Below are 12,297 nucleotides of genomic sequence, written 5' to 3' on the forward strand. Positions count from 1 at the left end.
ACACACTGTCTGGCTCATAAGGGGCCTTTGGCCAGCATGAGTTTCAGTTACACTGTTTAACTGAATTTTATGCATCATCATGTTATTGCTGGCGCAGTTGAAAGACATGTACGTAAGGTTAACTGCTGATTTTAAATGGGCTGTAGGCATGAATGTGTTAGTCCTGCAACAGATTCGCGACCTGTCCAGCCCAACTGCATCCCTGGACCGGATATGTGGAAGAGTATGGGTGAATGGATATACTTATAACCATTTTGGGGGGGAAGCTAAAATATTTTTTTGTAAAGAAAAAACTTTGTAATATGAGCTCCAAATATTTCTGAGAATAACGTGAACTTACTGACCTGTGCAATATCCTGTATGACCACACGATGGCACTAGGCAGCTACTGCTGGCTTTGCCCTTTCCTGAGTGAACCTACCTCACACCCAGTCATAGTTTTTTATTGCACTGCAGTGAGATTTGGAACAGCTGCATATCCCGTCACATGTATGCTCATTATTTAAAAATAATAAAAAATAATAATAATAATAACAATGATATTAAAGATCAACTAAACCCTTCGATTTGTGTGCTGGAGAAACTGGTGCACAAAGTCTTAAAGTGACCTTCAACTTTTCAGGTGTTCAGCCTGCTTTGGTGGAGGTGATGGGGTGATTGACAGTAAAGAGCTACAGCAATAACTTTACTAACAGTTTTCCAGAGGATTGCATGAAATCTTTTATTTTCTATTTTCTTCTTCCTCCTCTTAAATTCTACATGGAAAATGGTCCCCTGTTGTATCCTGGATGTATGCATTGATGCAGGTATCAGTGTCATCTGTTTTCCTACCTACTTGTTAAAGTCCTCAGAATGATCTGTACACAGTCTGCCACAACTACCATCTGCTTTCACTTCATCTACTAAAGAAGGGAAATTTCTCACCTGCTCACCTTTAACATGTCTAGATAGATGATGATTATGTGACAGCGCAGGAAGGAACTCGTCACCATCCAGTGACCAATCAGTTAGATAAAATCAGTGCGTTAATTATCTTTTTCTTACACTAAGAGCATTTGAAGAAAAACTTGCCACCACTTTTCCCAGTGTGTATCAGGTGTATCATGAAATCTTTGTTTTACGTCAGTTTTACCATTTATCTAGGAAAAAGTTCCAACATCCATTAAAAAATACAGCTCTTTCAATGACCTTTGGATAATTCTGTCATTTTGTTACGAGGACACGGAAGTTCATTTTGTCTTTAGCTCGTTGTTAAGAAAGTGTGATAATTACTCTCCAGGAATATTTTTCTTTCTTAAGGACAATAACGCCTTAAAAATGATGCCTCCCTGCGGCCATTACAGAGCAACTATTAAGAGAAGCCCTTGCAGGGTTAGTTGAGTGTAAGACATTGCCTGTAATCCAGCAATGAGGGACTTGGAATAATTACTCATTATTTACTGCTGTCTTTGTATCCGAAGCCATTGGGCCCCGGTCGTAGACACCGTAGCTCTGTATCAGAGGGACCCTCTGCATTAACTCGCAGCTCATTTGATTTATTTTTACAGCGGAGCTCTCTTTCGCCTAATACCCTAATCAGCATTCATACCTTGCTGTGATGATTCGGGACAATGCTTTTTTATTGAGGAAGTGATCTCACCCTTGAGTGCCAGAATCAGCCTTTTTTTACAGCCCATCTCCTTAGAGCCTCATCCATCACCAGCACGTCTTGGCGACACGGCCACTAGACACATACTAACTCATTTAAGAAGAGGGACATACAGGGATATATCACTCAAGATCACTAACTCACTTACTGACGGCTGATGGTGTGAAAAATCTCCAGCTTGTTGCAAATCCGCTGTGAGTTTTAACCCCAGATAAATGAGGAGATTATTTGGCTTCTGCTGACAGACAGGGAGGGGTAAAGGACAAATGGCTTCACTTGGATTCTGATTTGTCTTTCTCACAATTCATCCATCTTTATTCCTCAGGTTTAGCGTTGCCTCCTCCTCGCTCGTTTCCTCGTCGCCTCTCCTTCTTATCTTGTTACTGGAATTCTGATGTAATATTTGCACTCACTGGACACTTTGTTAGGTACAACTTCTTGGTATCTGGTTGGACTTTCTCACTTTCAGTTCCTCGAGGCACAGATTCATCAAGTTACTGGAAACCTGTCAGAGATTTTGGTCATTATTGACATGATAGCAACGCACAGCTGCTGCAGATTTGTCAGCAGCTCCATGATGTGAATTTACCTCTATACCACATCCCAAAGTTGCTCAACTGGATTGAGATTGGGTGACTAATCTTTGTGACATGACTTATCCTCCTGGAAGCAATTCAGTTCAACGAAACAGCACCAAACAACAACACTAAACAACTGTTGCATCAAGGTGCTTTATATTGTAAAGTAAAACCCCCACAATAGTACAGAGAAAACCAAGAAAACCCAAACAATCAGATGACCTTCTACGGGTGAGTGCTTTGGTGACAGTGAGAAGGAAAAACTCCCTTTTAAAAGGAAGAAACCTCAGGCAGAACCAAGCTCAGGGACGAGCGGGCAGCCATCTGTTGAGACTGGTTGGGGTGAGGGGAGACAGACAGAGACAAAGACATGCAAAACATTCATCTAAAGATGTGCACGCTGTGGTCATAAAGAATTGGACATGATCAAGAACAATACTCAGGTTAGATGTGGCATTTAAATGATTCTCAAAGGGCCCCAAAGTGTTCCAAGAAAATATTCCCCACACCATTACACCACCTGAAATTGTGATAAACAGTAGGATAGATCCATGGTGTCCTGTTGTTAACGCCAAATTCTCATTCAACGATCCAAATGTCACAACAGAAACTTAGATTCATCAGATCAGGCAAACATTTTCTGCTATTCTGTGAGCCAGTGTGACTTGGAGCACCTGTTGTAGGCTTCTGCCACTGTAGCCTATTTACTTCATGAATTGAGAGATGCTCTTCTGCCTACTTTGGTTGTAACAGCTGGTTATTTTAGTTACTGCTACCCTCCTATCAACTCAAAGGAGTCTGGATATTCTCCTCTCACCTCAATAAGACATTTTCTCACAGAGAACTGCCACTCACTGGACATTTTCTCAACCCAAATTCACTTAAATCACCTTTCTTCCACTTCCGGGTGCTGGTTTGAACTTCAGCAGATTGCCTTGCCCAAGTCTGCATGCCTAAATCCATTGACTTGACTAGATATTTGTGTTAACAGGCTGTAGAACATCTGTGTCTAAATAAGTGGCCAGTGAGTGTATATGAATTGTGCAGCTGTGGATTTGGCCATCACACACCTAATAGACATACTTTGCAAGGTGAATATAATAGACTACACTGTAAATCTAGCCCAACCTTATTTTTCCTGCTGTATTAAATGCTAAATAATGGAAAGTGAAACAGTGTTACAAAAAAATAATAATAATGAGTTTGTTTTGTAAGGATCACAGTATGATGAAGTGAGTCAAATGCCTCTACTTCTATGAGTCTCAACAGGCAGCTGATGACCAGCACTCTCTGGGGCCACTGTTAGACTTCATTACATTATGGCTGTTAATTATAAATCTCCTTCCAACTGGGCTCAGATGGCCTAAATGTGCCATAATGGGCCCAGCTTGAAAATGACAGTCCATTGTCAGACTGCACGGAATAGACCGCACCCACTTACCAGCTCTTAATGAATTTGTTTCAAACCCCTCTTCGCTTTATCGAGGAAGAAGGGGACACACGGATAATATGAGCTTTTGCATTAAGGGGATCATCTTTATTGCCCAAAAAAATCCACCTGAGAATGAAATAGCACAGCACAGCTCATCCAGACAAAGCTTAATTGCATCTTTAGACATTATCTGTTGGCATAAGACGTGATGTATATACAGCAAGTCATATACGACATACATTTAAACCGCCATTCTGCTGCTACATCTGTTTTTCTCATCACAAAAAAAGCACATTATAGTGTCACAGTACCTTGAGTTAAATAAAGAGCAAGACTTGGACATTTTAATTCCGTGTACTGAGGTTCCTTCCCGAGTTTAATCCCTTCATTTAACAGGTGCGGAAAACAAAGACAGAAAAACGACTCTTCACACAAAACACGCTAACAGATTAACAGAGCGCCATCACCAATTTCCTCAGACTTTATGGCTAAAAGGAAAAGTAGTGCACAAATTTGATCCTACACAGACTTCTATCATAGAAAAGACATCGAGCGCCTCCCTAATCCAGATTATACAGTATGGCAGCCATTATTTATTTTTATTTTTGTATTTTTTACATAGTTAAAGTTATATCTATGGGTCTACACAGCTCTACGACATTATGATCTTCAAGTACAGACTCCACGTTTAATCACGCTGTCTTTCATTTTTAATGATATGATGTTGGTATCAGTGCTGTAGCAGAGAAGCTGGTAAAAAATTATCTTACAATGATATCATTTAAAAATCTTAAAAACAAAAATCATTATCCACTGCAATTGCTCATTAATGCCACATTTATTAAAAGAAAAATAACAAAAGAGCAGAGCCACTTTCTAAATAAATATCACTTCAGTTGCATCATGATATACTCTTTCCCTGAAATTTTCTCTAAACTCCAGATATCAGTTGTTGTTGTATTAGGTGCTGATCATTTAATTGCTTCACTTTAGTCACTGATGTATGAAAGTAGTAGATATGTATATATATATATATATTATAAGATATTTTTGCAATAAACCACAGAGCAGGGATGAAGGTTTATGTGAATGCCTTACAGGCCACATCATATTACTGTGGATATTTGCTGGTATTATTCAATAATATGAGTCTCTACTCTTTGGCAAGACTTACTCTAGTACCTCCTAGGACATGTATACCTTTTCTATACAAAAAGGACAAACAAAACCCAAGTCATAGTAGGTTTTCTAAATGCACTAGAATGCATATTTTACAGGCTTCGAGATGAATAAAGTAATCCACAAGGATTTTCAAGTATCATGTGGTCATTTGAGAAAAGAAGCTCTAAGTTTGGCATGTAACCGTAGATATCTCTAGAAGGCGACTCTTCTGCTTTTAACGCCACCTGTCCATTTGTCTTCATCCTTTGAAGCGGGTCAGCACTCTTAGTTCGGTGTCACAAACGGCAAAGACGACAACGGCCTTGTCACTAAGACACAGCTTGCCAGTTTTACAGCTTTCTTTTCCGCTTTAATTGAATATTTCATTGGTGGAAGGAAGGGTGTGGCTTAAAAAAAAAACGTTCCTGCCACTTGCAAATTTGAGACTTTACTGTCAAATGCGAACTGATGTGGACAAAAAAACATGGCGTGAAACCCCACGATTACCCGTTATCCTTCACTTCCTCACATGCTAACCCCTGCAGGACGAAGCGAATGGCTGTCTGCGTTCAGGTCAGGCTTTAGCCTCTAGAAGTTCGAGGAAGAGTTTGTGCATAGGCACACGACCGTCCTGCTTGATGCTGCAGAAGTGCTGGATGGCACGAGCAGCTGTCTGACGGAGAAGTGGAAGGGTCATGATCATTTTGCCCGCTCGCCGAGGATCCTCCGGGTGGTGGATGGTCTCGTAGTCCTGCAGGGCTCCGTGAAGGACATCCTGGAGCCTCTGCACTGCCTCTGAGTCCTCAATATGCATCGAGTCTATTAGGAGAGATGAAAGTAAGATCTTAAGCTATGTCAAGAAATTAAAAGGTTTTACTGTAAAAAGAAATGTACAAATTCAGAGGCCAATCTTCATAATAAGAAGCTTCATACCTGAGTTAGCAAGTGCAATAGCTTTGAGTACCACAAACTCCTCCTTCTCTAGCCCCATGGCTTTGTATTTCTTCACCAGCTGCAAGATAGCATTGTTGAGGTCAAGCAGGCCAGCTAGCTTTGACTGCTCCTCATCCATGATGTAATCCTCAGCATACACAAGCTTGTCCTCCAAGGCCAGCGAGCGAAACACCACTCGAAGAATCAAAATCTCCATCCAGCCGCTCTGCAGCAGACTCATCTGGTCCGCCAGAGAGAGCGAAGGGAAGCCTGAAAGGAGAGAGAATAAAGAAAGATTTCCCACATGTCAGCTCACATGTCATGGTTAGTCTTACAAGGCCTGTACAAGACAAGAAACTTTCCTAAGTCTGTGAAAATAACTTCTTTGGATGGAAATAGAGACTTGTGACAGAAAAAAATCAAAAATGAACCTCCTTCATAAACTGAGTGTTGAGCTTGAATGAGGAGGGTATTTAACAGACAGAGAGGGTCTAATGGAAGATGCTATTAGGCTGTGCAATGGGAAGTTCAGTCCTGTCTCTCTACCCTCAACCCCAACTGGTCATAGCAGATGGCTGCCCCTCCCCAAGCCTGGTTCTGCTGGAAGTTTCTTCCTAGAAAAGGGATTTTTCCCTCCTAATGTAAGTGCTTCACCATAGGGCGTCATTTGATTGTTGAGGTTTTCTCTTTATTAGTCTTTACCTCACACTATAAAACGACTCGAAGTGACTGTTGTTGTGATTTGGCGCTATATAAATAAAACTGAAAATTGAATTGAAGTACAGGATCCAGAATTTTGAAAGTTTAGCCTGATCCATCCTTCCTTTGACCTAGTCCTCAAGTTTTTTGGAAGGGTGGTTACTGGAGTAGTTCACAATTTCCTTTTGTTGCTGACTCAACCTTAAACCACTATTTAAATTTTGACTTTCCACATTGTGCAACATGCGACAGATCTCTTAACTCAAACAGATCTTAAATCCCAGCACTAAATACAGAAATTGCAGATCATTGTCTATCCTGAATGTAAAGATCTCGGCCATAACACAATTTCTCACTTTAATGAAACCAGTTTTATGAAAACGTGACTTGAATCTGATAACACTGACTTGCATCGCTTTGGCTTAGAGGGTAAAGCGGGTCACTGGTTGAAAGTCCAGCTCCACCAGTCCTTGTGTTGAAGAGTGCTTGGGAATAATACTAAACACCAAATTGCTGATGCATCAACAGTGTGAGTGTGTGTCCATATGATAAACTAAGCCTGTATAGATTAAATCATTTTATGAATGTGTGCATGAAGGTGTAAATGTGGCTTGTATTGTAGAGCTCAAAACACTACATCTATTTAACATAAAGTTCACTGTGTGGTTCTTACTGTCAAAGACAATTCTTTCCTGTGTCCTGTGCTGAGCCTTGACGCACAAAAGGACTTTAATAGGCTACAGTGGGATTAGGCTACTTATGGGAGTTCTTGCAGTGTTTTCAAGTGCGTTCCTATTTCATTAAACTAATTCAATGAATACATAATAAACCACCTGCAATGATAAACACCAAATGCTCTTTCTCACGTCTTTAGAGCTCCATGCCTATTATACATAACTGTACGGTGATGACACATTGTTATATTGTTATTAGACAAAGCTAACGTTTAGCGTTGTCTCTTAGTTATAAAGTCCTTTGCTTGTATACATTCTGGTCTTACTTTCTGTGAAGCTCAGCTTAGCATAAACCTGGTTATCCATGCTTATTAATATAAGCAATGATAGAGAATTTGCATAAAACAAAATGATTTTACACAAGGGAAGGCCACACGGCAAAGGGCATTACAAAGGACACAGGGAGTGAATAGGTGGTGAATCTAATTACTCTCTGTAGGACGTGCCTGCTTTGATTGACAATTACACCCCACAGGAGTATGATTAAACCCACCCACAGCCCCCGCATAAACCTACATTTACACACATACTTGCACACGTTTACTGTAATTAAATGAATGATTTTACAGAGCGAGGGAGCGGAGTGGGAGGTGTTTGTATTTTTGACACCACTGGTGATTGTTATCAGGATCCACTTCTCTTTACAATCAGTACAGGGACGTCAGTGGCACCCATTTCCCCCCACTATCACTCCCTGATTGATTGGAAAAGCTGTCTGTGCACAATTTTATTGGCCAATAGGGATCAGTATTCCGGCGCAGGATCATCGATCAGAGAGAAAGACCAGCACGAGTACGTGTTTGAGCCTGCATGATGAAATCGCAAGCAATATATTGATAGATTTTGAGGTAAAGTTAAACCATCAATAAAAAGAAAAGATCGTGCATTAAATGGACCAGGCAAACATTTACCGAGGGCAACAAGGAGGAGAAAAGTCTTGCACGTGTTTGGATCATATCAACAACGGCGCATGGACAGTCACACTACAGTCACCCTTTAAGCATATTCATTTGACAGCCAACTTGCATCACGGACTCAAAAAGGCCAAAAACAAAGAGGGCAGTTGGTCTTTAGCCAGCTCATCTGCCAGTCCGGCCCTCAGACTTCAGACCACATCACTGTCAATCTGCCTGATAAGAGCAGACAAGGAGGAGGGGGAACAGCCAGGACAGTAGCCACATCACACTCACCTCCCCCTGGGCAAAGAACTCAGATGGCCCGGGCCACTTTGCCCAGGACCCCGATTCTCTCAACAGTGGGGGCCGTGTGTCCTGCCACTCACCCAGAGCTGATGTGACATGGCCATTACGCTGCTAGGAAAGGCCAGTCTTTTTTTAAATACTCGTATTCTGAGTGCATGTGTCTCTTCAATCTACATTTTCTCTTTGTTTCCTGTCAGCTGAGCTTTCTTTATATCTTTTACACCCTCAACCTGTTCCATAAAAGATCCTATTGTCATGTCTGTTCTTCCCTTTTTTGTGTCTTTTATTTTGAGATGCTTGTCATATCCTCTTTGGCCAATCTCATCTGTAATCTGCTTTTTTCTTTATCACCGCTGTGATTTTGATGCCTCTGACACGGTCTAGAAGGCTGAGCACTAAAGGGGCAATGTTTTTAGATAACAGAGTGGTGTCCAGGTTGGGACTTGAGCAGTAACTTTTATTCACACTTAAAAATATCAGATTATTTGAACAGGTCTCACCTGTTTCCACTCTTTATCACTGAGCTTGGCCAACTGGCTCCAGCTTTAAGTGGAAGTAGCATGGATCAATTTATCTAACGATATGTTATAGCGAGTGAAACGTGTGCTGAATACATAGCAGCAGGTTGGGCCTCAAGAGTCGGAATTCAGTGAAATGCCATTTAAAAAATATAATATAACAATAATAATGGAGCCCATGTATTATGTGATTTAAGATAAAAATATATATATCTACATATTAAAGGTTATATGACACTGAAGTAGTTAAAATATTTTCACAGCTTTTTTGTGACATTTCAGAAGTTTGATTAAGATGTGCTTGACATTTTGATTGAATTTTAAAAATCAAAGCCCCCCACCCCCACCCCAAGGTACATGTGCACCGCTGCTCCGCTCTCCCAGTAAACCTTCCACTGGCAAAAGGGCCACAAATACACCCATCACTCGGACTCCCATCTGTCTTGACAGTAAAGAGCCAAACAACGGGAGAAACGCAGACAGCAGGGGCCCCGGGAGGTGAGAAGTGGGTGAGGGGAGTGGGTATTATAAGAGAACAATGGAAACGCTGATGACGGACACCAAACACCAACACACACTCAAATGATTGCTTCATGTTCGCTTCGTAGGGGCGAGCATGGAGGCGAATGTAGGTGAGAGAGGGGTTTTTGTTTGTATTGTAAGCATTTTAGAGATGAGGCATCAACAAAAAAAATCCCAGGTGTTTCCCCTGTCGTGTTTTGGGTCTGGACATATATATATATATGTGTATATGTGTATATATACATATATGTAAGAGCAGAATCAAGACCGATGATAAAACTGTCTGATGAGCTGGTGTGAATAATGATTCAGTTAACCTGCAGTTGAATTCAGTTCCACTGAATGTTAATTTTCCACCTTCACAAACTCACTATGCTGTATTTGCACATGTCAGGAACCACGACTCAAACTTAAAATAAAGGAAAACAAAATATGTTTTCACTGCAAAGCATGGATTTTTTTGGATGAATGTCCAACTAGCAGGCCTTATCCTTTTTGTTAAATGATTGTTAGCCAGTCAATATGAAATTGAACAGACTTTTCTTTGAGTCACTACCACTTTCTCTGTTTGATCGCAAATGGAACATCTTTTTTTTTTGTACTGATGATTGAATTTTGAAGACATTAGCTTTAATGGTCTTTTTTTAAATACTATTTTCTGACAAATGAGTTGAATGACTAAATTAAATACAATCAGTAATGAAAATAAAGCCTAAAATGCCATCCCTGTTTTCCACAGTTATTACATTTTCACTTCAGCACCAATCTAAAGCAGTCTCCGTACACTCTGATAACGAAAGTATCCCACTCTTGAAGGCGCTGCAGGATTATGAGAACTCATTTCACCAGTTTGGAGCATCTTGTATCGAAAGGTGGTCCGAAACAACCTCTCAAAGTGTGTAAACTGCTTCTGAATTGTGTTCCTTTTATCATTCCTGGGTCTAAACCTGCAATATCAAAAGCAGATCCAGTCTGCATACCTCTGTGGCACATGATTACAACCATCAACAAAGCTGTATTAATCCCACTAAGCTTTTAGAATGCACTTCCCCTCTGCTTTCTACACGTGCATTCAAAGAAGGAAAAACAAATCTCCGGACATCCTTCCACTGTTCCTGTGTCAGAGGAGAAGCTAAGTGTGCTCCAAGTGCCAGGAGGATTTCCATAATTCAGACTGCACAGGGAGACGCCTGCGGCCCAGGAAATGAATTAAAACTTCCAGGTGGCCGCGGCTCATCTGGCTGATATATTAGGAGCACACTTTGGTCAGCAAGGGCACGGCGCATACACACACATACACGCACACACAGGAGCTTGACGGACAGATAACACGCAGCCAAGCCAACATTACCTCCCTCCTCTGGGCTTCCCGTGAGTGTCTTGGCTGCTACAAGTCAGAACAATCCTTCCACTGATCTGATTAGAGACTTAATGGAGCTAATGTGTGCGGTGTGCTTGTGCGAGGAGAGTGAGTGAGGCAGGGGAGACCAGCCGGAATCATACCTGGGATGTGCTTGGCCCAGCCGATGTTGACCACCAATTCTCTGTCAGCCAGGTCGCACAAAGTGGTCAGAGCCTTGATGTCGCTCTCGGGTACCGTGGGATCCGGCATGGCAAAGATGCCCTCTGGCTCAGCAACCAGCAGCAGAGATACCACCTTGTTCTCCACCACACCACCTACAGAGACTAAAATGAGTTAGAGTTTATTAATATCATAACTTTTGATCAATTGATCTCATTGATATTAGGATTTCCTTTGAAGAGAAGACACAAAAGACACACACACTCATGCAAAAGTTTAAAAAAGTGCAAAAAACAAGCATTGCATTGCTAGTGATGCCTGAACAGTCATTATAGTTTTGTATTTTCCTATTTTTTTTATCTGTGTTGCTGTTAACTAAAATGTTTTTATATCTAATTTTAGATTTTAGCTGAGTTTTAGTTGACTAGAATAACCTAAAAAACTTTGCTTTATCCTTGCTTTTCTGGCTTTACTACTGGAGCACGCTCATGTCAGGAGTGACGTCACTCCCAGCTCCAACATCTGACTTCAGAATGCACTGCTAACCTGATGTTTGAAAATGAGGTAGCTTTAAATAAGCACTTAGAATAAAACATTGAAAATTAATTGTATTATAAAGCAATAAAATTTTGTTTGCTTGTGCTTTGACAGACAAAATGACAGAAAACATTAGTGGACTGTTTTGGCTCCCAAACCACAACTTAAACCGTAAGAAATGACTCCATTAACACTTATTAGAACATTTTATTTTTACACTTACATGTTTTTTTCTGTGGCAAGGCATTCTGAGGGTGTAGATATGGGCTGTTCTCGGCATCTATTCTTCTCTTGTACTTTTGTCTGCCACCTCGGACCCGGTCCAGACGCACACCTACATAAACACAAACAGAGGACAATGATGTTTAGCATAGCCACAAACCAGTAATCTTGGAAACTTTCCCAAGCCCGGATAAATGAGGAGGATTTTGTCACGAAGGGCATCCGGCATAAAATCTTGGCCAATTCAAACATGTGGATCATAAAGAATGACAGTCATGTTATAAATATAGATGCCTGTTTGTCCTTTTTTTCATGCTAACGTCCACTCATTTACACAAAATAAATTACTGCCATTTCATTTTGAGTGACATTAAGTGTGTTTGAAACAAATCCTTGTTTAAACTAATGTTTTGAAGGTATATAAATGGCACAGGTAGCTGCTAAGTGTTATATTTAGTTTCTTAGCATTGTTTCACCTCGACCAGATGCTTTTGGTAGCTTGCAACAGAATTCTGACTGAATATTTGATCACTCTTCTTGGCACAATTGGTTGGAATCCAGTTGTGTTCAAGTTTTAACTGTCTAGCTC

The 12,297-nt window shown here is 40.8% G+C and overlaps 1 protein-coding gene across 4 annotated transcripts in view; it reads right to left on the reverse strand.

The window, feature by feature from the left end:
• Positions 1-3,736: 3,736 nt before the first annotated feature.
• Positions 3,737-12,297, reverse strand: part of LOC146691701 (estrogen-related receptor gamma-like) — a 33,480-nt gene continuing 24,919 nt past the window's right edge. For 3 of the 4 annotated variants that reach the window (XM_085431622.1, XM_085431618.1, XM_085431617.1), the window contains exons 5-8: positions 11,710-11,820; positions 10,931-11,113; positions 5,753-6,022; positions 3,737-5,638 (exon numbers count right to left, since the gene is read on the reverse strand). In XM_085431622.1, coding sequence (XP_085287748.1) covers positions 5,394-5,638; positions 5,753-6,022; positions 10,931-11,113; positions 11,710-11,820 — 809 coding nt within the window. In that variant the 3' untranslated portion in view covers positions 3,737-5,393. The remainder of the gene's footprint in view (positions 5,639-5,752; positions 6,023-10,930; positions 11,114-11,709; positions 11,821-12,297) is intronic. The other variant, XM_085431619.1, reaches the window with a different exon arrangement.

Source organism: Copadichromis virginalis, linkage group LG15, assembly GCF_057382275.1.
Source record: "Copadichromis virginalis isolate Kocher_CV1m ecotype Utaka linkage group LG15, C_Virginalis_male_GT1.1, whole genome shotgun sequence".
NCBI lineage: Eukaryota > Metazoa > Chordata > Actinopteri > Cichliformes > Cichlidae > Copadichromis > Copadichromis virginalis.